We start from the raw sequence: 21431 nt of genomic DNA, 5'->3' as shown, positions 1-21431 counted from the left end.
TAATTTGTCTCCCAAAACATTTTTTTTTACTGTGCTTTCTTTGTAAATAAAATATAATTGATTTAAGGGCTGAACAACAGAGAAGAACACATAATGGAAAAATCCCACATACTGTTGTTTTTTCCAAGATATCAGAACAGGTGGGTGTCTAGTAACTTTTTTCCCCTCTATTTCCACACCTCTTTTTTTTTTTTTTCAATTCTATTAGAGAACATCAGAAACCCATTTCCCCCACTCTCTCACACACAACTTGAGAAATATACCACGAGCTCCCTTTAATCACAAAACGCAAGCTGACGTGGGGAAAAAAAAAAAAAAAAAAAAAAAAAAAAAGGCAAAAGGCTCTTACCAGCTGTAGCACGAAGATAAAACTAGGAACTGCCAAAAAGAAAATTATCTTCTTTGAGGCCGCAGTTGGTAGCTCCTGCCAGATTTAAAGGAACTGCACAGAGAGTCACGTGGCATAAGTATTATAAAATAAGCCTGCAGTGAAAACAGGTTAGAAAGGAACAGGATGATGCTTCTGAGAAGCAGCTGTTTCACTGTTATTGCTGCCATTATCACCCACCTCTACAAAATCAATTTGTGCAACGTATATTCAGAATTATACGATTCGTAGCCAGTACACTTATCTAGTTACAAACAAGTCATTCAAGACTGACATTCTACAGCATTTCTCATGTTAATAAATCAGAATGCAGATGACAGCAGTTTAAACAGTGTACATTGAGTTTTATTAGAACAAGCACTAATAGCAGCAGTGTACAGAGTGATGGAGACAATGTACTGTATGCACTGAACAATAATAATTATACAATTGCACTTCTTCAGAGATCTATTAGAAAATGCTTTTCAGTAAACAGTTTCCCAAATCTAGCATTGTTTGGATTTGCCTCTGAGGAAAAAAATACAAAAAATATGCTTTTTTTTTTTTTTTTGGTAAGGCATTAGCAACATTCATTGGCAGGCTAAACAAGTCATTTGTACATGCATTTTCCAATTACATTGCAACAGGTAGAAGAGCATCATGTTTCCTCAAAAACTAAAATTGTGTGTGTGTATTTTGGACACAATATCCTGATAAATCCGGCTCAGTTTGAAGGAAACAGATGACATCTTTTGTTACATTTTAGAGCACAACAGAAACTATAGCACAGCCAAGTTCACCTTTATTTCCTGCTAGAAGCTGTAGGACCTTCCTCAGTTGGAGTTGGTATTGTGGGTATTGTCTATACCACGCACATCACTGGATTGAACTACTAATTAATTTTTCTTGTTTGCTACTGCCTCCACTACCACCTCCCTGAATCACGTGGCCAACAGATGCTCCTGTTGCCAAAGGATCATCACCAACACCGACTGCTGCATGAGCTTGTTATTTATTGCACGAGAGGTAGTCGGCCTGAGGCCTTATCTGCATTCAGGGTTACTACAACAGCATGGTCAAAAACAACTCATGGGTGCAAAGACACAGAGTAAGTGCATTGCAGCTGTGCTACGTGAGAACTTAGAATTATTATTTTCACTGCTGTTTTCCAGCTAGGGTTTGATCTCTGAAGTAGCCAGAGAAGTCAATATCCCAAAAACAGTAATTCTACTGATGTGCTAAAGCCTAACAGGAGAGAGGGGAGGCACTTTCTCACATTCATGCTTTTTGTAGGTTGAGATTTGGAGCATGCTCTTAGTTAGCCATCCCTTCTTCACAAGTCAGCAAAAGTAGTCTCCTGCTCCCCTCGGCATATGGCACTAGCAGCCTTTGCTCTGGCTCACACTAGCCTGAGGAGAGCACAGGGGAATAGGGACAGGAATTGCAAATATTTGCACAATTAAGCTTGCCAGAGTGAGACATATTATGATTAATTGTCAATGATCTGATCTCCTGCTTTTTCTTTCAAACATCATACATAATTGATCTTTGCAGAGATGTGAAGTTAACTGATTCTTAAACACTGCAAGCCCCAGAATAAGGTCCCAAAATGCAAAAGAGTTGAAGTTGAATAAATTCCTCTGACTGGCAAGCAGTGAAAGCAGCTGCATTTCACACATTGATCTTCCATGAGACTGTGCACATGGTCAAAAATAAGCTTAAGTATAAGTCGCTGAATATCTATGCTTGACTGTATGATAAGCCTGAAACTGAAATATGATTTGGGCAGCCAGACCATCCACTCCCCTGGAAGCTCATTGAGTTCAATGGAGTATCAACAGGAGCTGCTCAGCCTCATCTGCATTGGTGTTCATTTGCTTAAGCACATAGTGATTAAAAATCAAGTGTTACAAAGCCTGGTGCAACCAGGTACATTGTTTTGATTTCTTAAAAATGCAACATTGAGCCTTTTCATTTAAACATGAATATCTACATCTTTTTAACTGAATTAAATGAGACAACTTGCAATAGGTATCCTAAGGATGTACTGGTGCCTGTGCAAGATCAGAGTCCAAGCAGAAAAAAATCTGGGGTGTACGTTGCTGATTAGCTATTGCATTTGAATTAAAAGTCTAATACAAATTATATCCTACCTATGTTTTTCATCAACTGTTGATGCTTAGTAACTGTAAGCTGTAGAAGTGCTTTTTACAGGCACAATTAGTCAGTATTTGGAGCATAGGATCAAGAAAATGTAAAGAATCTTCATCCCGAAAGATCCCCCAAAATGGCAGTCAAGCAAAAATGAATGAGCATTTGCATGAACATTTCTGATTTGCATCATCAGAAAGCAATCAAGATGAAGATTTTTTTATTATTTTAAATTACTGAATGTACTATGAATCACTAAATTTAAACCTTTAAGAATTGCAGTACTTTAAGTAGTTTATCCAGCTTTTAGCACAAAGATTTGCACATCAATTTTCAATTGAGTCATTTAGAAATTACGGTAATTACTTTTTTTTTTCCCCCAGTATCCTTTTCACCTTCGTCTTCTTATGGAAGTCCACAGTGAACTTCTGACCATAAAATGAAGGGTGCTGCGGGTGCAGTTTAATATTGCAGTGTTCAAAAATAATGCTTTCGGCAATGTTTCTGTATCTGGATACATAAATGCTTCTTTTCTTTTTTTCCTTTAGCGACAGTTTTCTATTCCTTTTAAACAACATAAAATTTTTTGTCTGGTGCATTAAGGTACGTAGACCCTTTGCAGTTACAGTGTTACTGCTCTCCAGAACTATCTGATACTTAAAAAGCAGCACTGACTCTTTATGTTGGGCTTCTTACAAATCAAGTATTTGCTTTTAAAATTAATCTTAAAAAAAAAAAAAAAAAAAAAAAAAAGATGAAGCAAGTTTCTGTATACCTTTCTAGCTACCACAATAGCATAATCACAGTAGAAAGACTCTGAGGATGCTATACAAAGGTGCACAAGAAACCAACAGATTTGGTGGTGGTGTGGGGTTTTCTTTTCTTTCTTTTTTTTTTTTTTTTTTTTTTTTTTGGTCAAATAAGCACAGATATGGAAAATCAGCAAATAATGCCCATTTAGCTATTTATGTTTTGACATTTTTATGTAGTAAAGAAATGGTGCAAGATTGTTTCCCATCTGAAAGTAAATGCTGATAAAAGTAATGAAGCTCAGTAAGCAAAGTAAAACTGACAGCTAATCTAAACCTTACTCTTATAATGGCATTTTCAGCATGTGAGCAATCCATAAATACTGGAATTTACTACATCACGTGTTCGTATGGGAACTAATCTCACCAAAAAGTATGACATTGCTCCCATTTTGTATTAACTTTGTGCAAAAGGAGAAAAAATACGGAATTCTCTGCTGTTGAAATGCTCAGAAATTGCAATTCACCAAAAAGATAATTATACAAAGGGAAGTAGATACAGACTGAAAGAAGAAAGCTTGCTACTGGTTTCAACAAAGCGAATATACCTAATCTCCTAATACAAAACTATCTTAATGATCTCTCTGGATGCCACAGTAGTTCAATTTTATGATGGCTTCTTATACACTAAAGAAGGCATCTGCATCAGAAAACCTGCTGTAACAGTTAAAGAACAAGCAGTTTGGTGAAGGAAAAGATTTCAGACATAAGATGGTAACAGCTTGATTTCTCACTTATTATATAGTAAATAACAGACACAAATCAATATACAAAGAGCAATCCCATCCAGAAAAGGTCTAGGTCTACCCTGATCTGGGAACTAGAGGTTTAGCAAGATCTGAGCATTAATTGCATGACAGGAGAACCATCCTCCGTGTCTGTCAAGTTCCAAACACCATTTAATTTTTAAAACTCAAACTTGACATGTAATTAATTCTTAGTGGGGAATGAATACTTGAAAATAATTAGTCTATAAATAATTTTAAATAAACAAGAACATCGCTTTTACTCATTATAGCAAAAGCCTAACTAAGCTATTACTTGCTATCTTTGCATATATGCCTGCATACCAAAATACATTAATCAACATCTATTCTCAGCTCATAGTCACATCTTGTTTGAAACTCAGCTGAATATAAAATTTATTATGATCTGAATTTGTTATGCTACCTTTAAACCACCAAAGAATATCAGTCACACTTATTTTAAGAACTAAATAGACCTCAATTCTATCCTCATATTAGAACGATAATTTCCAACACTGACTTCAAGATAGGTCACAAATGTAGGTTTAAAATTTGTATGTATTATTTCATTACTGCTGGTCTGATCTCAAAATATTTTTTATAAAATATTATGCAAATACGATGATAATTGTAGATCACATCTCTATTTATTCAACACAGTTAAAGAAGCTATCCTGAATTCTCCTCTGACCAGAAAATACTGAAGGTTAAACTAAAATTAACTTTTTACATACTTCTGTAATATTCCTGGTTGAGGTGAATTTACCAAAGGAAGAGGACTATGAGACAAAGGAACACAGGATTACAAGAAAAAAAAAAAATCTGAACTTGCAATCTTGTCTGCTGCTGACTGTCCTTGATGGACAAGAGAAATCAGCCCAATAGGCTCCAATTGTCACAAGTGCAATCATAAACAGCAATGCAGTTCCAGGAAAAATAAATAAATAAATAAATATTTATTTGTGGCTGAACTGACTGGCACAAGGAAGAATTGTTCTGGTTGAACATTTATCACTCTAAGTGCTGCTTTTGTATGACACTCTCATCATAAGGATGCCCAGAGTATAAACAATTAAGTTACCCAATTCTGCATTTTTGCAGGAATTTGCTCACCTCTTCCCATTTTGCATCCCTAATAGTTTGTGGCAGGAAGATAACAACTTAGCATAAGATATCCCTCATTCACTAATGCAGACTATTACAAGTAGCAGCAAGTATGGAAATATGTTTTAGTGTTTCATGGGAGACAACATCTGGATCACTGCTCTGGCATGTATAGGTAGCTTTGCCACTGAACTGTTCAAAGGTCATGACAGAATATATTACATGCTGCTGATTGGAATACATGTTCCAACTTTATGATTTCCCTATTTATAAAATCTTTAACTCTCTTTGTCCACATTACCAATATACTTTTACCAAAATGTTGTCTACAGTAGTTTTTATTTATAAATGGAATAGAACTTTCCTTCACCTTCAGAATTCATTCTGAACAAATGTCACCAATCCTCCCTTTTCTCATGCTGTCATGGATCAGTGGAAAGACAAATGGTATTAACATAACCTGCCTGGAACAGATTTAACAGCTGCTCTGACATTTTAATTCATGAAAGTTTGAAATTTTCCTACTTTTTTCTATTTTGTTACAATGGTGTCACTGACAGAATTGCTGTCATTAGTTTCACTGTTCTCTGTTGCAGTCTTTCTCTCCCTTCTCTGAGGTATGTCAGAGAACACAAGGGAAAAGGAATTAAAGACATGATGGGTTTAGTAATACCACAAAACTTGACAAAGGAGGAGATGGGTATAAAAAGCAGCTACAAGTACATTGCTGTCACTTAACTTACAAGATACTGTATAAAAATTTTCCAAAGGAGGTTTTAGAAAGAGGCTTTCAAATTTAGTGGAAGAAAGATGGAATGTGTACCAAAGCTCATCAATGTAGGGGTTTATACACTCAAGTTTAAAGAGTGAAGAATGTGTTTGCTTTTGTAAGTAGACCCTTTATAGTATATAACACAAAAATAAAATAAACTGCTGTAAATAGGCCATTTCTTTGAGCCTACTGAGATTCTTAACATTCTTATGGATGCCATTCATTTTTCCAAGGTAGTTCAGGGAGATATCCTCCGCAGGAATAATTAAACCTTTATTCACACATGTAGTCTAGATTCTTCTGTTAAAAACAACTATTAAAAAAAAAAAAAAAAACTTTCTCCACAAAATTTATCTTTTGAGTGATGTGAAATTATAATAAAAGTAATCAGGCATTCCCTTGCAGTTTTAGCAGATGAACACAAAAATTTAGTTGCAATTGTATCTTTGACCACCTCTACTTTTAACAATATATGCTCAAAAGAACAAATAAAAGTTTTATGCTATTTTGATGACTGTTACTTAATTCCAGCCAAGAAGAAAATGCTAGATAGCAGCTCCAGTAGTCACTAAGATAAGCAGTTAAGACATAACACATTTGTTAGCTTTCTCCAAGGTCTGTTTATAACACAGGCTGACTGGTGAGGCTATTCCAGTGTTTCTCACACAATTTTGTTAATGCTGATCGTTTTTCCCCTAGCCACATGAAATTCTCTTTAACATAACCCTTCCATTTTAGTGTATGAATACAAATAACTACCTTTCAGGTAGATTTAATTTAAAAACTCTTCTCGCTTTCATTATGCAGCTCCAGTATTAATCCTGACAACTGAAATAGAGGTAATTCCTCAGGTTACAACTGCAGCCAATGACATTTTAAACAGCTAGTGTTGAGTTTTGTCTCTGATCTCACCAGTGCTGGCAATGTGCATGTCCCGCAATACTTGACATCAGCCTGGTATCTGTTGTTCAAACAGAACTCACAAATAACATAATAGTTCATTCAGAGTCAGAAGATCAAAATGAGGAGAAAAAAGGGTAATAGTATTTGTAAGATGACCAGAGTATTACAGTTGGATTACATTTTTAAAGCCAAATACAAAAACAGTTTATTTCATGCAACCTACATCAGTCTAGACGTAGAATGGGTGTTCAGATGACTTTTTAATTACAGTAAAACTATGAAAATCAACTCATATTCAAATTTTGTCTCCTAGTGAGGCAACAATTTCTAGTACACAGAAAAATCTGCCATCTTGTTAATATGGATCCAAAATAGGAATTAAGTTAAGTAAGATGACTTGACTTTTGATGAAAATAGCTATTGTTAACCAATCATATCTGCAGTACCGGAACAAGGAACAAAGTACACTTTAAAATACTAATCGAAAGTACATTTCACTATTGTGGAACTAAAGTATAAGGGCTGTGTATTTTATACACAAATATGTAGTTTGAGAAAACAGGAAAAAATCAAAAATGTCTTTGTAGTAAAAGTCAGAACTTCTTAAATTGTTTAAGAGTTTTTAAATACACTAATTTTCACCATATACTAAACCTGTAGCAATTAAATCTACTGAGTAACTAAGTATCTTTTATGCCTTTCCAAAGGAAACACTGCCTGGCTGAAGGGAGGAGTTTTCAGTGGGCTGAAAACTGCCTGAATCCCCAGGCTTGAAGGGCACTTACACCCCACTGGCGACCAGCAAGGAGGGGTTAATTTTACGGCCTTTATTGATGGATATCTCACCAGCGACCTGGGCAAGGACAGAGATTACACCCTAACAAGTTGGCATTAAATGAGGATTCGATGGCACGCCAAGTGGCAGAGCTTCTGTCAGGAGGACCTTGCTCAATCTGAGCTCTGGGCCATAAGACACTTTGTGAAGTTCAGCAGAAATTGAAAGGTCTCCACCTGGGGGACAAAAATCCCACAAGCTAGCATGGACGGTCAGGCAGCAGCAACCTTGCCAAAAAGCAGCAAGTGCTTACAGCAGGTGCCAGGTTGCAAAGGAGACTTCCCACCACACCGCAGGAAATCTGACTGCACTGCACTGGCAGAAGGGTGGGCAGCCTGCCATCCCCCTCACCTCAGAGATGGTGAAATCTCACAGGATGTCTGCACATCATAGTTTGGGCACGAGCCCCAAGAACTGTCTTTTAGTAATCCATTCTCTAGAAACAGCACAAAATATGTCCCAGTGTCTCCCCAAGGTTGCAGGAAAAAAGTATTCGATTTTACACAGAAAACAGAGAATTCTGTACTATAGGAAAATGCCCTATGGTACACCTGCTGGCACTGTTAGAATTCTGGTAAAGACAACAGTATCTTGCAACACTTTGCTTTGCAATTCCTATAGTTAATAATTAACTAATTTAACAATCAGTTAATTTAACATCCAGTAGGTTTAAACAGTTCCTTCAAATAGAAAGTTTAAGCAAATCACGTTTTTTTAATTCTAAAAAATTGAAAGCTATCTTTCTTTCAGTGAGTATCAGATAAATAATTGTAAAAGAATAATTCTAGCAGTTATAATATCCTCAGTGTTCAGAAAGTTTCAAAGTTTCAGTTTGCATTGCAGAGAATGGTATTCAGAACACACTAGAACACTAACACTAAATACCTTTTTTCTATATTTAAATTAAAAGACACCTTAAAAAAAAAAAAAAAAAAAAAAAAGGGAGAGAACATGCAGTTTCTGTCCCTCAAATGTACTTGCAATCATGCACTCATAATACTTTCTAATATCACAGTGAACTGCACACAGACTGGAGTGTAATGTGGGCAAATAATAATGTTGCATTTAAGGGAAGTGACATAAAATAATTGCTATTTTGGACACAATGTGCCAATTTGATTCATAGTGTAACGTCATTAAAGCAAGTATGATGAAGTCAACCAAATATGATTAAAACAAACAAACCTTTATATATTTTCATTTTCTTATAATAACAACTGCAGAAAAAAAATGGGTTCAAGTAGGAAGGAAAACTATATCATTATTCAAATAATTCACAATTTTCTTTGGAAGAAATCCTGGCAACCTGCACACAACCTTTTATACCAAGTATTCATAAGCAATGTTTAGTGTTCAAAATTCTTTAAAATTCTACCTAATATTCTTTTTAGGTTTTCACATTTGTTCCTGATAACATAACTGTGTGAAGAAGCTGGAATACATCAGTAGCTAGTTGCTCTGCCTTACAGATAAGGTGGAGAACTAAATGGGTATTAAATAATCACAGTCATCTCAGCTCTGTAGGGACCTGACTCAGCAAAAGGATGAGGCAGGTAGAGGAATGGGTACATGTGGTATTCTGCTGAGAGCTGTTCGCGCAACTCTACTGGCAGGATCATATAGCTACCCAATCATTCTTTTAGGCCTCATTACTAGAATCAATCTTAAAAAAATAAAATAAAATAAAATAAAAATAAAAAAGGAGTGCATTATGTATGCTCTGTATATGTAGAAAGAAATACATTGCATATACATCAGTGTCTGGATGTATAATATGTGTGTAAGTGGAAGACTAGGTCATACCATATGGAATGCAATTTTTACCTAATAAAGTTATTTTTTTCTTTTATTAAAACCTGTCTTTCTAGTCTTTAGTGTTTCCAAGATTTTCATACAGAAAATGCCAAGACTTCTCCCACATATATTAACTGAGGCTTAGCAACACATATGAGACTTGGTTCCTAACCAAAAAATATAGGATCACTTTATGAAAAACTGTAAAATATAATTTTGCACAAAAATTATTTTGGCAACACAAGTAGTAGTAGCTATCTATAATGCATGGGAGCCTCTTCCCTACTCTCAAGTATAAATTTAGATAAGAAGAGTGGATGGGGAAAGAATGGAGCCAGTAAACAGCATGTGTGGCAGAAAACATTAGTTGCATTTAAAGTACTATCCAACCTCTGGAGCGAAGCCAGACACCTTTCCATGAAATCTTTCTGTGCTTTAACACTGTTGCAAAGCTTCAGAGAATCCTAATCGTATAAGCAGTTATAGAGAAATGAGATTCACTGTAAGACCATGTCCACTCTGTGGTAAGAGATGATCACATCTCAGAATCGGTCGTTTAGAATATGAATTTTCTGACTAGCTATTCATATGCATTTACCAAAATTACCTCAAATTTAACCAGTTAGCAGCTTCTTTTCAGTCTGATTATACAGTCAGCTTCCCAAAGCTAAAGCATGTACAGTAGATCTCGTTCCTCTGAAATACAGTTAAGATGTTTGGTTGTCTTTTGATTTTAAATAATACAGGTTCTCTAATATTTATAGCATGATAAAATCCTAGTGCTTTAAAAATTTGCCCTTCACACAAGCCTAAGCATACATATTTTAAAATGACTTACTGTACATCTTCATATTTTGTTTAAGGCATGAACAATGGCATATGAATGGGAACAGCTTCCAGAAAAGCATATCTTTTTGACAAGGTAAGTCCAAGCACATCACACCAAAGGACTAACCTGAAGCCAGAAATGACAGTGTGGTGACGCAAGAGTTTTTAACAAAAATAGTTGAAACAAAATGGATTTTTTTTTTCTGTTTTTCTTCCTCATTTTTTTTAATTTAAATTACATTACTCGTAATGTCTGTTTAAAGCACCGGTTGCAGTTTCATGTTTACCACCTCTTCTGAGTGACTTTGGATAACTCATCTGCTTCTCTTGTTCTGAATTTTCAGTGTATGAAACTTTAAAAGGTTTCTGTTTGTTCCTTTTTGATTCTTTCTTTCCTTTTTTTTATTTTTTATTTTATTTTTTTTAATGGCTGCTGCAAAATTAAAAAGATCCAGAAGTGGTCAGGGGCCCGGTCTAATGCACTTTCAAAAGTCTGTTATAAAGATGAATATAAATGCAAATGATAGGTTTTTCCATAGACCCACAAACCACGCTTAGCTATAAGAAACATATTGTGCATAGTTATTTTTTCTTCGGAGAGTGATATGTTTACTAGATCTACATTCTCAGTTTACCAGAGCACGGGAATTTCTACTTTACTAAATCCAGGATCCTTTCGCAGTTCCCAGTAAGTTTCATTGGTAACCCAGGCTTCTCTTTGATTAGCATCAATAACTTTTCTGTAGAAGAAAAAAGAGAGAGAAAGGTCTGACCATAGATCTCTGCTCCTATACAATATGCAACCAAATTCCATACCTCTCTGATCTAACCCCAACATTAATTTTGATTTAATATTTCAAAAGGACACAAGAACTGTCAGGGATTTAAAAACAAAAATCAATCTCTGTCTGTGCCAGAAGTAGAAAGCTTAGAAAACAATCAAACCCACAAATCCATTGTCTGATCTTGGTAAGTGGGTCTTAGAGCTACAAAAAGCCTCTTTGGTCATAACAGATTCAGGTTCTGTGCAGGGGATCAAAAAAGAGATCTAACTTGCAGAATAATTGATTGTTAGCTCTGGATTATGTTCATTTTCTACTAAAAAAAAAAAAAACAACACATCAATCACTTTCAATCTGTTCACTTCTGATTCCCCAAGCTATCACACTATTTGATACGGGTATTTCTTGATTCAGAAGAATGATTAATTAAAAAAAAAACCTCCGCTCTCAAAAATAAATCAACTGCAATTTAAATGCATATATACACATTTATATATACATTATATGTATGTGTATGTAGGTATGTTTTTTTTGTTCAGATCCTTATTTATTACTTTGTTTATGGAATGGCTTAAAACAATAACCTCCTAAGAGCTAGCAATGATCTAAGCTAACAGCTCCTAGAATGTTATACTTCTATTCCATTTCAAGGTTCAAAAACCATTGGCCATGTGGTGCAGCAGAATTGTTACCTCTTGTCCATTGTGAGAAAATGATCAGATACTCTTTCCATTACAAAGCTTTAAACTACATAAAAATTGCTTCAGACTGAGACTAGGTATCTGATCATTTCAATTGCCATTTTCCAGGCTTCCATGATTAAACAGATTATGCTGGTGGTAATTCATGTAGTTCTTTGTCCAGTTACACTACTGAAAACAGAGAGACTTACTACTGAAATGAAAAGACTCACTTAAAAAATTTGGGTACATATTCAATGCTGTTTTCTTCCATGTACCGCCTCCGACTTCTCTGGAGTTCTTCTATTCTTTGTTTCTCCGATGCTGCTGCTTCTACATTTCCTTCTTCCAGAAGCCTGTATGGATAACAGCAGGCCCTATAGCAATCATACAGTATCCAGAACAAGGGATTTTCCAGCACCAGTCATCACAGAAGATGAGCAGAAACCAAGCCTGTTGTCTGTGTTGTACTCACTTTAAGATCTAGTCATAACCCCATAAAATGAGAATAACTGATATCTGACTCCCCTGTTGCATGTACCTGACCTTCACCCTTAGGCATACAACTTCTTTAGCTACTTCAATGCATCACAGACGCTGAAGTAGAGTGAAGTGAGAGTTAGGAGGGAATTAATATTGCCTCCATTCACAGCTGGAGGGCATGACATTTCAGAGCATGTCTTTCTAGCTTGTCATGAAGAATCCTACCTCTGCTAAAAGACTTGTATTATAGCTCTACAAACAGGATCCTTCCTACTCTCTCTCAGCTGGGTAAAGCAGAAATTTGATTGCAGTACTGAGTACCTTCTCTGCTAGCAGAATCCTCCAAGTTCAGACTGTAGTGAAGACAGACAAAATTCAATACTCAGCCAAACCCAGCCTTAAAATCACCAAACATTAAGTGTTTAAACAAGCATTCTTGCCTTTGATCTGGCCTGAATCGTGCATCTGTTGTAGGAAGAAGATCTTTCAGCACAGGATCTAATTCATTGAGCTCAATAGCAAACCTCGTGAAGCCATAATAACGTTCATAATTGGTTGGCATGGAGCCTGTATGCATATGCATGAGAAACAAAAAAATGTTTTACTGTTACTATTACTCTAAATATGCAAGAGACTCACCTATTTATTAAATTATAAAAGCAAAAAATACTGGTATATTTTACCCTTATATACAACTATTAAGCATCAAGAGCTATTTTCTAGATAGAAAAATGTTCACTCAATATTAATTTCAACTGCTTCTTTTTCATAGGTTGGAATTATATGCTAATAGATTCAAAACTTTTATGATCTTTCATTTTTAAATAAAAATTACTGTTTTTAAGATTTTTAAGCTAAACAGTTTCCCATTCCTAGGAAAGCAGGCTTATCAGACATCTATACAAAAGATAACCCTATCTAGTCTTCAGTGTTGATTTTGGAACATACGTTTGCTTGAAGACTGATTGGGCACTGTTCTGAACCTTCAGCACTAATAGCAATCAGAGCAGAGTGGGTGCAAAGCATTAGCAATAATGACAATTCCTGGATAATCACTCTGCACATACGAAAAATACTGTATGTGCAAAGGAAGACTAATTTAACGCCAAAGTCTCTAAGCAAGCAATAAGGAAGCTGAATTCAACTCCTGAAATTACAGGAGCTCACCATCTCTGAAGACCAATCCTTCAGTTTAATAAAGGACTAAGACAGCAAACTTGGTAAAATGTTATTTCCTATTCTGTTGAATCCAAACAAGTTACCCTCTCTCTGTGAGAAAGCAGTCAGGCAGACCCAAACACCTGATTATTTTCTTAATTTTATTCTTAGGTTGTCCCCCAGAATATATGACCAGGAGTCAGACCAAGATGTAAAAGTCTAGGCCCTGTAGGAGCATTTCCATTTACCATTATTATAAATTCCTGTAAATTCTTATTTATCTAGTAAAAAAAATATTTCCCCCATAGTATTTTGTGTATTTAAAATGATGGCTCAAACTGCTTTACACCATTTAGAGTCATACCAGGGTGCCCACCAGAGTGGTTCAGAAGCTTCTTACCTGGCCTCCATACACATTTGGCTGAAGGTGCAACCCCACAGTAAAGACCTTCATGCCACTTGCCAAACAAGCGATGCACCACCTTCCCTTCTTGATCTATCACAACACCCTGGACTTCATTTACATTTGAATTCCAGTAGTTTACCTGCAAGTTTAATGAAGACTTACTAGTCAACTATCATGTTATTCTGTACCAAAACAGTTACTGCATGAATCTTAATGTCACCAACTGCCCAAATTTTATATCAGAAATGCTCACCTGAAGCCAAGAATATCAGTATTAAAAATTCAGATGATTTGTTTATTAATTGCTTTAGTTTGAGAAACCTTGAATGACTTGATATGTGGTTTCGGTGTAAGGTATTCAAGTACAGTTAACTACCAGCACATAGGGGAAATATATTGTTGTTCATTAACCCAAATCCCAAAAAATACAGCATTAAAAATGACACTTTGAAAGCTGCAAGATCAGAAGCACCTAACCCTCTTCTTTCCAGATGGGGAGATACTGAATATACATATAAAGGAAACCTTTGATGGGTCCAGCACACTACTGTTTGTAGCAGGGAAGACTCTCAGCCAGTATTACTTGGTATTTGCTTTCTATTTCTCTTCTCTGTTTTGCTTTTCTTAGACACATTTAACACCTTCATCTAGTGTCAGTCACTCATCAGAACATCCAACAAGACATGAATTCCAGATTTGCAGTGATACACCATTGCTCACACTGCAATGGTATCAATATACTTTGTCACAATACAAAGACAAATTTGTTTTTAGGGAAAATAATTGATACTAACATATTTACACATTGATCTATTTTTATATATGGTTCCTGCCTTGATATTAAAATAGTGTGAGCTATTGAAGCCAAAGAGATAAAATACCAATGGCCAAATTCTAGCAAAAGCAGAAGTAATATGGCACAGAAGTCTATGCAGTGACTTTGTATTTTCATGGTATTAAAAGATAAGAAATTTTGTCATTTTATTTTTAACCTAAAATCAACAACAGTATAGCACACAGGTGTATAGCAATGTAAGACATTGATATCAAATGTACCAGTTCAATGGAAGAGTCACACTACTTGACATTGCACTCTTATTTGATGATTTAGATATTCTCAAATGTTGGTAAGACAAAATGTGGAATGTGGATTTCCGGAATATTGAAGAAACACTTTAACTGTGAAACACTTTAACTGCATACTTTAACTGTGTACTTTTATAAATAGGTGATATGCATTAGAATACATACACTACCTTGACAAATGTGAGTTTACAAATACAAACACTGCTTTTTGTGTTTCTGATAGTTATCTCTCCATAGTGTTCTATCCACCTCCTTCCACTAAGGATGTTATGTATGCACGTAGTGACTTTGTTCCAGACATAGTAATCTCCATACCTAAGAACAGATTAACAAATAGTTGGTAATATAAATTAATCAAGATCATAAGCGAGAAAAAAAGTAAGCCATTACACAATTCCATATTCCTCAAAAATGTTTGAAACAATAGCTAACTTTATTAAAATCATAGGTTCTGGGCACATTACTGATCCTCCATGGAGGAAGTCACTTATGGTCTAGTGTGGAGAACTGAGGAATGATGCATGAACCACTGAAGTCCTGCACAGCAAATTCACTTTACCCAGAGCATTAAGGTGCTTTGACCTCAATTCCAGGAGTGCTGGACTTCAAACAAGGGACTAAAATGAGGGAATTCTACTGTGCAAAGCACATTCTACTTCAAAGACTGAGGGACAAATATGGAGACAGAAGACAAAGCTGCTCACGCATGCATTTACTTCAATTTCAAGAGATGGATAAAAAGGTGAAATGGAGTCCCAAAGAATGTCATACTGTTAGAGTCAGAAAGAAAGGTGGCTGCAACATATAGGAGCAGGAATAGTACTGCAAAACCTGCATATGTATTTAAAATATCCTCTCCTTGCATATTCTCAACTTAAAACCAGCTTTATTTGTATTGAAACTTCTTCCTCACTACTCAGTCAACATCTGAAGAACATTTTTGAGCTTTGACATTTTGAAAAATGACCTTTTCTGAGGAAACAGCACTACTGAGAGCTTTAGTAAGGACAGTGCTAGCTGCTGACAGTCCTATATTGCAGCCTATTTTGAACAGTTGATCACTACTGTATATGTAGAACTTGTGTTTTCTCTCCTAAAACATTTCTATTCTCCTCTGTCTGTCAGTTTCTTGAGAGTTCATATATTTTTCCTCCAAAAACCCAAATGAATCTTAAGGCTTAGCAATGCTTCTGTATCCCCATCCATAGACTCAGGAGAAATTTGAGCTAGGCACTGTCACCCATCCAATTCATGTGATCTCTGCATACACTTTACCCAATCCTGTCACAAAGCAGCTTAGATTAGACTACATTGAAGTCCAAACCAAAAGGGAGTAAAAAGGAGCTTACTTTGGAAGAGTCACATTCAAGGTTCCAACTGGCAGAATTTCCATTGATTTTCCCCAAAACTTGTTTTTCCACCTGATATCTGAATATAATAGTGAAAGATAGTGGAAGATTTACAAAACCAAGAAGACCAAAGTCTTCCATTCATAGTGATCTGTGGTAGATGAGGTAATCTATACCACACCATCCAGTTTCAAACAGGGCAGTATGAGGTTGTCATGAAAATACAAATAAATAAATAAATAAATAAAAAACAACATAGAAAATGGCATGTGGTCAGAAAAAATAAAGAGAATTTTGATTTTCTTCTAGGAGTTATGCCTGTGTTACATTACTGTCAAATCTCTCATGAGAACATTCCATATAAATTAAATACAAATGTCAGTAGAGACAAGAAAAGAAACAGCTGCTTGTTCAACTGTGTAAAAAGAACGGCTTGTGTTTATAAGAAATAACAATTTTCTTGGTAAAAATCTTTTAAGCAGGAAAGTATAAACAGACTTCAAGTGACAAGGAAAGTTGTAATACATCTACTCACTCTTCAAAATAAGAATTTGGAGTGAAGTAATTCAGAGCATCAGTGTGTAATATGTTACTACAAAAATTGTAAGTATAAAAATTTGGGGTAAGTTCCAAACACAAAGCTCAGCTTGTACAGACAAAGTTTTTACTTGCTAATAAAACAGGTTTTATGCTTTTGAATTAAAAAGGTATACCTTGCCAAAACACAAAGTTCTTCGATTCACAGTGACAGGCCGAAATGGGAGGATGGTGGCTAACCTGAAAAACAGTTTGGCTGAGTTAAAAGCAATTAATTTTCATTTCTAAGACAATACAAGTGTTACTGCAATATAACAGTATTAAATAGCCCACACTATCTGTTAGCTTATGTTGCTATGAAAACAGATGAAACTTATGCGTCAGTTTTACACTATATAGTTAAAACAACACTACTACAGTGATTAATATGAAAACATACCTTCTTGTTTTTAATGAGGTCATACTTACCACCTTTTTTTCTATCAAGAAAAGAAACCTTTTTAAGCAGAAAATCAAGGTCAATCTATTAAACAAAGAAACCAAAGTCTAAACATAACCATCAGTTATGTCCATCTAGAAATAAGCCTTACCTGCTCTGAGAAAAATCGAAATCCTTTGTCTTCTCTAATACATTCATAAGTTTCACCAAGCACTGGGTTAAATGGCTTGCTTCCTGCTCTGAAGTACGTAGAGGCATAACCTGATGCTGCAAAAGCAGCTATGAGAACCTGTTGAAATGCAGACAAGAATATAAGAAAAAATAAGCAAAGATTCCTGTGAATGTACCATCACTGTAGGGTATCACACGTTTTCTGTGAACAGGAAGAGTGAGAGAGGACCCTGCACAGACCTCCACACAACAGATCCCTTTTTAATACAGACATAAGAAGTGCTACGCTAAATTTATTACCATGCGTTCATAAGGATCATCTGTTTCTGCAGCCTTGTCCAGGAGTTCACTGTATTCCAGCTCTTCACAGAGGTGTTGCAAGGTATTCAGAGGTTCATTTAGCTCAACTGGCATGGATACTTTGGAAAGATCTTTGCCAATGTTATTTCTCAAAATATTCCACAGATTGATGTTACTGGTGTCAGGACTTGGAGCAGGGAGACAAGTTCGCCGTCCGTTCCTGAATGCACCTCCTGTTAGCTCACCATTGAGAACTGAGAAGAGAAAAAAGTATTATCACAACAAAGCAGCACATTAAGAAAAAACAGATTTATTCCTTGAACCAAATTCACCACCAGAACAAGCAAGCAGCAGAGTTGGTCTTGTATAGAGAAGCAGTAAGTCTGGTACATGAACAAAACCAACATTATTTCCCAAAGTTCAAAACATAGCAATATACTTTGCCGAGAAATGTTGTCTGCAACACTGGTGTTGTCCTCTGATATATTATCACTCACATCGCTGATATAAGATTCATCATCAGAAGCCTAAAAAATAAAATATCAATTAAGTCAAATATATATAAAGCATACTGACAAATTAGACAAAAATAATTACTTGAAACACGAATACTCAAAGAAATCATCGGTACCCAATTAGATATATTTTAACTAAATCAACTAGATGTTTCAATCAGTCCATACCGCCAATTTGCTAACGGTGTCAAAACAAATGCTATGCTCTCCTTATGTTCTTGAACTGCTATTATGAAGCCAAATGCATGCATTAAATTTGCAAAAGGGTGACTTCAAATGAGATCGTGGATCAACCAAAAAATGACAATACAACACACTGGGGTTAGAGGTGAGAAGAGCCAGTCAGGCTCCTTATCTTTATACAGAATCCAACATTAAAATGTAGCTTGTATGTCAGCAAAAAAATACATAGACGTTGACCTATCATTTTGCAAAACAAGAACTACGTTAGCCTACATTAGCATTAAGACTACTTTTAAGATTTTTTTTTTTTAAATATATGAGCAGCCTGAGCTGTCAAACACTATAAATGACTTATTCTTTTACATTTATTAGACAAATTTAATTGCAAAAGAAAGGATTTTCCGTTTAAGAAGAAGTTTTATTGGAGTCTGATGGAGTGCATGCCATTCAGATCAGCTGAAGTGAGACAAAAACAGATTCCAGTTTGGGGGATTCAAAGGCTTCTACTGAAATCCAGAAAAACTGATATTGAGAAAAAAGTAATAGTTTATCATGAGCCCAAAATGGGATGAAATTGCTCATTTTAAAATTTGCTTTAGAAGGGCAGTGCAGTTGTACAGCTGATGAAAATAAACCACTTTTCTGCCAAATTTCCTGAAGAGTTTAGCACCCTTAGCACCTAATCATCCCCTTGACACAAGCAACAAAAAAAGTATAGAAGACTTTTGCACACTTTACATTCTAGATATTTAAACTCTTTATCAAAAGGGAAAACTCTGGATTTTCCATATTCTGGAAGGACTGAGAATGTTCCCGTTTTGTTTATTTTTGAAATTATACTTTTACTCTCAACTGCTTTCAGCTTTGAATGTGTTTCTTCCCTATCCTGTTTCTCTCAACATTGCTTCACATTGCTTACTTCTAATGCCACAGCCTCCTCTCTGTGCTATGAGAGCAAGTTATGGCTGAGGCTGAAATCAAAACTAAAGCTGCCAGCTTCAGGTAGACACCCTGAGGTCTTTGTCTGACATATGCCTGACAACAGGCAACAGCACTCTCCATTTAACATAAAAGAATTCACCACTGTAATTGTTTCCCATTATAAGGCAGCACCTCTAGACAAACCCATCCCTTTGGCAAGCTCATTTTCTGCATGAAGCTGCTATGGTCACAAGCCAGTTGAACTGGCAATTTGTAACATGAAACTGGATTTTCAGGACAAAAAAAAATGCCATTTGTTCCTAAAAAATCCACACTGGACAGTGACAATTTAGAAACAGGATGTTCTCCACTGTCTTAACTATGGCTTGCTTTTAGTTTGCATGGTTAGGAAAATAAACTTTGAGAAACTCTAAACTCGTGAAATTTTGACAAAGCTCATCAGCTAGCAAGTTAAAGAGATCATTGCTCTTAATGAAGGTGGAAGCAAACTCTAACAGTCTGCTCTGCAGACAATCATTTTATTTAGAATCATGCTAGTTTCTGATTGAGTTTAGCAGTTTTTTAAACAGCTCTCTTAGAATTAATTATAACGAATCACAAATGATTTTCCAAAACTCACAAGGAGAAAACAGGTAAGTATGAACAACAAAAAAGACAAATTGGTAATCTCCGCTTGTCTGATGCACAACTCGAATAGGATGCTGAAATGGCGACCCACAATATACCGGGGTCATTTACAAGATAAATTGCATGGGAAAGGTGAGGACAGGCACGTGACACAGGGCCCCAAAAGTATCCAACTGTTTCACTTTCAAGCTTCAATAAGGCAATTTTTTTATGCTCGTCTACTTCTCTGATTACAGAGAATAACCTTATATGTATGATAGAAGACTTTTTCTTTTCTTTGTTTTTAATTAATATTTTAAAATCAAAATCTGTATAGACAGACCTATTTGGTCCTGTCTGTCATCCATATCTGAAACTGCCATAGTCTATCAAGGACACATGTACTGAACACACATTAATTATACAACTTTCAGCTCGGTTTTATACTTCAGGAAACCTCTGCAGCCCATTGCAAGTGAGTCTCATGTGAATTTATCTACATCTTATGCGTTTTGCCACCTTTTTACTCTAAGCAGAATTTAAAATAATCATCCACTAGAGGCAGCAATAACTGAATCCATCTGACAGCTAAGCTGCAGCATGCCATCATAGCCTACCTCATTTTCTGATGAGCTGGCAGACAGAAGCACCTCCTGTGCATCAAAGAACTCTGACACTGATTCAGACATAGAGAGTCTGCTCTCATTAGAAACTTGCTGGGACAATGGCAAACTGACATGAATTTGTTCACCTGTCTGCAAATAAAGCACAGAAAAATAAAAGTATTATTTACAATAATAATAAAGAAATATGTATAAAAGGGGTAAATCATCTGAATATTTTTCTATGTCAAATACAATAAAGACAGTGTTTTAGCAGGATTTTTTTGTGTACCAAATATGTGAAACTCAGACAAGTACAAAATGAATTGCAATCTGAGCAGTGACATACATGTCTTCATTTGAGGCCTGCTCAGCATCAACTGCTAAACTTTAGTGGCATGAATAATCACAGAGCTATTTCTGTATCCAGAGGAATGATTCTGTGGACAATAACCGGATTGTGTCAGACAAGTTCACAAAATTCAGATGAAAAAGACACCTGATGGTAACAACTAATATTATTGGGACCTAGCCTTGATACAACCAAAACTCAGAAAAACCAGGAAGTTATAAATTTAGCAATTTAATAATGTTTGAAAAGTTTGAATATTCAAGAGGATGGCTATAATAAACATTTATTTGCCTTTATTCCATATTTGTATTCCAAATCTCATCTGAATTAATCAATTCTGACTTGTTACTACTAGTGGGAATGTACTCTTTATGGCTTATTATAAAGAGAATTTAACAGCAAAGGTAAGAATTCCCAAACTGTGCCATGTGTATATGAATATGGGGGCAAACTAATTTAAATAGCTTGACGTATCTTCCTCTTCTTGCTATTTCAATAAGTTACACAACAAGCTTTAAGAAGGGAGGGAAA

At 35.6% G+C, this 21431-nt stretch overlaps 1 protein-coding gene across 6 annotated transcripts in view; it reads right to left on the bottom strand.

Moving 5' to 3' along the window:
• Positions 1-714: 714 nt before the first annotated feature.
• Positions 715-21431, bottom strand: part of OSBPL6 (oxysterol binding protein like 6) — a 97243-nt gene continuing 76526 nt past the window's right edge. For all 6 annotated transcript variants that reach the window (XM_035331414.1, XM_035331418.1, XM_035331416.1 and 3 more), the window contains 11 exons: positions 20564-20701; positions 18140-18227; positions 17701-17954; positions 17381-17518; positions 16967-17030; positions 16254-16332; positions 15075-15219; positions 13813-13957; positions 12695-12821; positions 12005-12127; positions 715-11049 (listed from right to left, as the gene is read on the bottom strand). In XM_035331414.1, the coding sequence (XP_035187305.1) occupies positions 10941-11049; positions 12005-12127; positions 12695-12821; positions 13813-13957; positions 15075-15219; positions 16254-16332; positions 16967-17030; positions 17381-17518; positions 17701-17954; positions 18140-18227; positions 20564-20701 (1410 nt within the window). In that variant the 3' untranslated portion in view covers positions 715-10940. The remainder of the gene's footprint in view (positions 11050-12004; positions 12128-12694; positions 12822-13812; positions 13958-15074; positions 15220-16253; positions 16333-16966; positions 17031-17380; positions 17519-17700; positions 17955-18139; positions 18228-20563; positions 20702-21431) is intronic.

This window comes from Oxyura jamaicensis, chromosome 7, assembly GCF_011077185.1.
Source record: "Oxyura jamaicensis isolate SHBP4307 breed ruddy duck chromosome 7, BPBGC_Ojam_1.0, whole genome shotgun sequence".
NCBI classification, from domain to species: Eukaryota; Metazoa; Chordata; class Aves; order Anseriformes; family Anatidae; genus Oxyura; species Oxyura jamaicensis.
The sequence above is the reverse complement of the archived record's forward strand: the minus strand, read 5'-3'. Positions and strand labels throughout refer to the sequence as shown.